The 6,569-nt window shown below is 48.5% G+C and overlaps 1 protein-coding gene across 2 annotated transcripts in view; it reads left to right on the top strand.

Moving 5' to 3' along the window:
* LOC118291632 (zinc fingers and homeoboxes protein 1-like) overlaps positions 1-5,713 on the top strand; it is an 8,422-nt gene extending 2,709 nt beyond the window's left edge. The window contains exons 2-9 of one of the 2 annotated variants that reach the window (XR_007030343.1): positions 1-103; positions 242-862; positions 968-1,094; positions 1,188-2,369; positions 2,482-2,607; positions 2,766-3,304; positions 3,551-3,801; positions 4,299-5,713. The exon at positions 1-103 is cut by the window's left edge and continues 378 nt beyond it. Coding sequence is in view for 1 of the 2 variants with exons in the window: in XM_035619959.2 (XP_035475852.2) it covers positions 1-103; positions 242-862; positions 968-1,094; positions 1,188-2,369; positions 2,482-2,607; positions 2,766-3,296 (2,690 nt within the window). In the remaining variant the exon portion in view is untranslated. Of the gene's footprint in view, positions 104-241; positions 863-967; positions 1,095-1,187; positions 2,370-2,481; positions 2,608-2,765; positions 3,305-3,550 lie in introns of both variants that reach the window. The other variant, XM_035619959.2, reaches the window with a different exon arrangement.
* The last annotated feature ends 856 nt before the right edge of the window (positions 5,714-6,569 follow it).

Below are 6,569 nucleotides of genomic sequence, written 5' to 3'. Positions count from 1 at the left end.
CGTCGGAGCTGAACCTGTTCACCATGCACGTGGACGCGGAGCATCCCGACGTCGTCACCAACACGTCCTACGTCTGCATGGAGTGCGACTACCACACAAAGAGGTAAGACGTTACAAAACACTTTAAATCAAGAAGACGAAAACAACTTGTTTCCTAAATTACGTGGTCTGTCTGTGGGTTTGTCTTTTCTTAAGTTGTATCAGACAAAAAATGTATTTACCCACAATTCTCCGTCTCCAGCTACGACACGCTGCTGGCCCACAACGCTCGCCTCCACCCCGGCGAGGACAACTTCACGCGGACCATGGTGAAGCGGAACAACGAGACCGTCTTCCAGCAGACGGTCAACGACCTCACCTTCGACGGCAGCTTCGTCAAGGTGGAGGACGACGAGGCGGACGAGACGTCGCGCAAGGGCATCGCCCTCAGCAAGACGCCCATCATGAGGATCAAGAGCCGACCGGAGCCCAAGAAGTTTACCGCCGCACACAAAATGGTCTTGGACGACATCATCAAAGTGGAGAGCGAAGAGGACGATGAGAACAAGGACCCGCCCACTCTGTCTCCGGCCCCGCCAGCTGCCTTCGTCACCCCTCGCCTCATCCCCGTATCGGCGCCGCTGCAGGTCCAGGCCGTCCCGCAGAGCATCGTGGTCAACAGTCCCAACGTGCTGCAGATCAAAGGAGGCTCTGGCGGTGGTGGGATGTTGCCTCCGGGGACGCTGGCCCAGGTTCTGTCGGCCCTGCAGCAGCAGCACAACAGCGCTCAGACCCAGACTCAGCTCCTCATCCCCATCAGCAGCATCCCCACCTACAACACCAACATGGACAGCAACGTCCTGCTGGTCAGCGCCTACAACAGGTAACTTCTGACGTCATGTTAACATATTATTCAAAAAACTCTAAACTGACTGCAGCGATGGTTTGAGTCTCTAAGCGTGAAATGAAAGTGACTTTTCCGTCGCAGGTTTCCGTATCCCTCCGTGTCCGAGATCATGGGCCTGTCGTCTCAGACCAAGTTCAGCGAGGAGCAAATCAAGGTCTGGTTTTCCGCCCAGAGGCTCAAACATGGAGTCAGCTGGACGCCGGAGGAGGTCGGTGCCTCAACACATCCGTCGCATCTAATGACTCAGTTTCCTCTGATTTTGTGGCAAAAGTTGAAACTCTCTGTTGCTTCCTCTCTGCAGGTGGAGGAGGCGCGGAGGAAGAAGTTCAACGGCACCGTGCAGACCGTCCCTCAGACCATCACCGTCATCCCCGCCAACATCGCTGCCAACGGCCTGCAGTCCATCTTCCAGACATGTCAAATCGTCGGACAGCCGGGCCTCGTCCTCACTCAGGTGGCCGGCAACGGCAGCACCGTGCCGGTCGCCTCCCCCATCACCCTGACGGTCGCGGGCGTCCCCGGCAACCAGCCCAAAGCGGCCGAGCCGTCCACGTCGGAATCCAAGACGGAGTTGTCGGCCGGCGTGCCGCTCGGTCTCGACGCGGCGTCCTCGAAACCGAAGAAGTCCAAGGAACAGCTGGCCGAGCTGAAGTGCAGCTACGGCAGGAGGCAGTTCGCCACAGAGGCGGAGATATCGCGGCTCATGCACGTCACCAAACTGTCCAAGCGAGCGATAAAGAAGTGGTTCAGCGACACGCGCTACAACCAGAGGAACTCAAAGGATCACCACAGCATCCTGCTGAGTGACATCACGTCCAGCAGGCCGGTGGCGTCCGGGGGCCGAGCAGCGAGGAACAGCATCGGGAGTCTCAACGACAGCAACCACAGCAACAACACCGCCACCATCGTCATCGACTCCAGTGACGACGCCAGCGACTCCTCTCCGACCTCTGCCACGACCCCAGGGTCATCTGGTACACCCCGGGACCCGCGGGTCAAATTCCGCCACGCCTTCCCCGACTTCACGCCACAGAGGTTCAAGGAAAAGACGGCGGAGCAGTTGCTCGTCCTGGACGCCAGCTTCCAGAAGTCGGACACGCCCTCGGACGAGGAGCTGAGCCGGCTGCGGGCGGAGACGAAGCTGACGAGGCGTGAGGTGGACGCTTGGTTCACCGAGAGGCGGAAAATGCCTTCGTCGTCAAAAGACGAAGACGTGGTAGGGGACGACGAGAAGGCGAAACCTTCGTCCTCGGCTCAGGAGGCGACCTCCCTCGGCAGGAAGGCGCTTAAGAAGACGCCGGAGCAGCTTCACATCCTGAAGAAAGCATTCGTCCGCTCTCAGTGGCCGACGTCCGAGGAGTACGACCAGATGGCGGAGGACAGCGGCCTGCCGAGGACGTACGTCGTCAACTGGTTCGGTGACACGCGCTACGCCTGCAAGAACAGCAACCTGAAGTGGTACTACCTCTACCAGAGCGGCAAGGTGCACACGCTTCTTTCTGACCAGATCCATCATCAAGCCACGGGAATGTGAATCGTTTTAATAAAAAAAAAACTCTTTGAGTTGAACCTTGTGAATCTTTGATGTGTTTCAGGCGGACGAGGCTCTGAACGGCAGCACCAAAAAGAAGTCCAGGAAGCGTTTCCGGGGTTGGTCCAGGAGGACACGACGGCCGTACCCCTGCAAACGCTCCCCACAGGAGGGCGCCAATGCCATCAAGGTCTGTGGGCACGTTGACCAGATCCACACGTGTTCCGTCCTTCCACCGCGAGCTTTTCATCCTGCTGACAGACAAACAACCTCAACGTCATGGTCGAGTCCAAAAGTGAAAAAAAAACAAGGTTAATACTGAGTTTTTATTTGTTCCTCCCTCTGCAGGTGAAGTCCGGCAAAACGTTCCTGAAGGACTACTACCTCAAACACCGAGTCCTGAGTGAGAAGGACCTGGACGACCTGGTGACCAAGTCCAGCATGAGCTACGAGCAGGTGAGGGACTGGTTCTCCGAGACCAGCAGGAGAGCGGAGGAGGGCAAGGAGCCCTTCAGTGGGGAGGAGGGCGAGGAGGAGGAGGAGGAGGAGGAGGAAGGAGAAGAAGAAGAGGAGGAGGAGGAGGAGGAGGAGGAGGAAGAGGAGGAAGAGGAGGAAGAGGAAGAGGCGGCGGCAGCAGATCACAGAGACAACGAGGGAGAGATGGAGGTGAAGGAACAAGGAGAGGAGGCTTCAGATGACCATTGCAAGGAGGAGGAAGAAGAGAAGGAGAAGGAAGAGGAGGAGAAGGAGGAGGAGAAGGAGGAGGAGAAGGAGGAGGAGGAGGAAGAAGAAGAAGAGGAGGAGGAGGAGGAGGAGGAGATCCAGGCGGAAGCTGAAGGTGTCAGCCAATCACAGCCTCCGACAGAGGAGCAGACATGACCCGACAGGTGAGGGTCAGAAATGTGGCGTCACATATTTCTGATGTTTTGTTGAACTAAAGTTTCCACTGATCAATAATTTATGAAAATATAAAATATATATATTATAAAACCTACAGTCCTTGGATCTCTCCCTTCGTCTGTGCCGTCGACATCGTAACTTATCTGGTCGTCGTGTTTTCACGTGAAGGTCAATGTTAAAACCAAAGAGAGGGTTTTTTCGTCCGGTTGTTTTTATTTTCTTCTCCTTCACAGAGTTGTGGCGTCGCCTCCCCGCCGCGCCCACGACTCAGACGGAGATGTTCCACGTACTGTCAGTGTTTCTCAGCCGGCGGGTCGCGACCCAAAGACGTGACACTGAGGCGACGTTGAACTTTGGGTCTTTGACGAAGCGGAGAATCACTGAGACCACGGAGCTGAAACTAAAAGGACGAATCGTCGGGGACTTAAAGTTGGAGCTGATGAACCGCGGGGACCGACTCCACGTGAGAGGCGACGCCGCGAGAGTAAGTTCCATCTCCCGTACGAGTAACGAGACTTTTATTGTGGCGAGAACGACGGGGGGCTTTTACTTTTTTGGCCTTTTGTCACTTTTTTCTTACAACAACAATGAAAAAAATCTGCGTTTTGAGATAAACTTTGTACAAAGGAAGAAGAAGAGGTGAGACCTCGTTGTTTAAGAAGCTTTTTTCAGAATAACAGAGGAAACTTTTTGTCAAGAGAACGACTTTGTGACAGGAAAAGGTTTTTAAATCCACATTGTGTTTTTTTTGTGAATAGACTCAAATTAGTGCCATTCTGTTTATAACTTTTAACACCCCCCCCCCCCCCCCCCCAAAAGAAAAAAGAGAGTGCTGGAATAAATTCCAAATCAACATTTTAACTCTTTGTGATTTGTCAAAGTCTGGCGGACGTATAACGGAACTTCGGTCCACTGTTGGATTTCGACGCTGTGTTTGAGTTCTTCTGTTGAAGATGACAATGTTTTTTTTCGTGTGTGCAGATGTTTTGGGTCCGTTCAGTTTCAACGACATCGACCGAGTCTGGAGTTTTTTCCTACAAACGCAAAAAACCTCCGCTGAAACCAGAGACGTGGTAGAAAAACAGAAACAAAAGAGAATCCACCTTCAACCTCATCTGACGACGTCCGAGTGGCGTTAACATGACGTCAGACGATAAATAATCTGAACTCGTGCTGATTGTTGAGGTCGGTTTTAGAACCAGACTCGTGGATTTTTTGGGGGGGGGGGGGGCGGGCCAATGCCCATATTAGGGAGATTACAGATACTTATATAGAAAAAAGAGGCAACGATTTCTAAAATGTGGTTATTGAACCCGTATGACAAAGAAGAAATGTGGACATTTTTACAGTTTTAACCATAAACTTTATTATAAATAACTATGAACATAAGCAAAAGCACAAACGCAGCCAAATATAAAGGACTTGAATTAAGAAAATAAATGAAAAGCAAATATTTTCTGCCTTGTTTACTATTCTGTGAAAAAGTTTTTCATATCGGAATAATTATGTTTGCCGAAGTTATACAAAAATTAAAGATGTTTGAAAAGGTGGATCCTTCTGTTTTCATCCACTCGCCGTTTGTTTCTTCTTCGGTTGATCGACTTGAAAAAGATTCCGTTCGTGTCCTCGTGCAAAAAAATAAAATAAATAATAAATAAATAAAAACAAAGGCATGTTCGCTCTACTTCAGGAAACAGGCAACTTTACCTCAGAGACTTCAGCTACGAACTCGGAGAGATTGTGACATTTGCACTTAACGACAGTTTAAAAAAAAATAAAGATAAAGATAAATACCGTGTGCATGAAAATACAAGTAGACAATGATAATAATAATTTTGTCTTTTCGGAAGAAGGAGCTTCTTTACTCGTCTTCGCCAAAGTAAGTGAATCACTTTCAAAGAGAGAAAAAATACGGGTGAAACCGGTCGACGGCGACTTTCAGGTTTTCCACGAGAATCACAGACGATATTTTAGGGACGAGGAACCAGACGCACTCGGCTCGGCGCCGCGGGACTTTTTAACTTTTTCATACGTGCGGGGGAAAAATAAAAAAGAATAAATAAGCTTTTATTTTGCTTCTCTCTCTCTCTCTCTCTCTCTCTCTCTCTCTCTCTCCCTCGTTATGCAAACGTCACGGAACAATCAACCATCAGAGCGGGAAACTGGAAAAATCAACGTCTCTGATGTGATTATTATTTACATTTTTTTAATGATTTCATCCGTCACGTGGATCCTGATACGAAACTCTGTCGTTTGACAACGTTTCGCCTTTTTTCTGCCATTTTCTTAAACATTTTCTTTAATAGCCAACAGTTGTTCCTAGTTAATTTATTTATTATATCATGGATAAATTTCTTTTGTCTGCAAGCAAAATAAATGAAAAATGAAAAAAAAAAACAGCTTTGATTCAGCTGTTGTTTTTTATTTTTATTTCTTGTGCTTCTTTCTACCAACAACTTGATGAAAATGGAAACTTTGAGACTATTAAATGAAAATCTTTAGGATCTTTGACATGATATGGATTTTTGGAGCATACAGATATCGATGAGTAAAAACTATCGGCCGATATGTGATGATAAAATAAAGGTCAAGATGTCACGACAAAAGAAATGATATTGTGGTTTGATATTTTACAGTTTAACCATAAACTTTATTATAAATCAAACATTAAATATAAAAATATTCATACTTTAAACCTTATTTTCTAATTTAATTTTTGGGTGTAAATCGTTGACGGGGACAAAAACAACAACAAACCTCTGGAGTCGGTGCAGTAACCATGGAAACAGCTGCATCGATGTTAACCCCCCCCCACTCCATTGAGAACAAAACTGAATTGTGTTAAATATTTTCCATTAATTAACTTAATAAGTAAAAACTGCTGCTGCGATATGAGATGATCTAAGTTCTGTTGATTTGTGTCGAGTCTGATTCAACACGTTTCTTGATGATGATTCTTAGATTTAAATCATTCACAGGAGGAACTTCTGATAAAAGTCTAGTAAAGAAATTAAAAACAGTTCAAAGATTTTATTAAAATTTTCTCCAAACCAGCCTTTAAACGTCTTCTTCCTCTTCCTGCTGCTGCGAGTCGTAAACAGCAGCAGCAGCAGCAGCAGCTTTGTTTCCAGGAGTCTCTCGTCCTCCGATGACCTCGCCTGAACCGTTCAACATATTCGGCGGCGGCGCCGAGTTGGCCTGGTGAAATGCCACAGAAACCAGCGGCAGCGCCACAGAAACCAGTCGAACCAG

This window comes from Scophthalmus maximus, chromosome 22 (genome assembly GCF_022379125.1).
Source record: "Scophthalmus maximus strain ysfricsl-2021 chromosome 22, ASM2237912v1, whole genome shotgun sequence".
Lineage (NCBI taxonomy): Eukaryota > Metazoa > Chordata > Actinopteri > Pleuronectiformes > Scophthalmidae > Scophthalmus > Scophthalmus maximus.
This window is presented reverse-complemented; position numbering and strand designations above follow the sequence as displayed.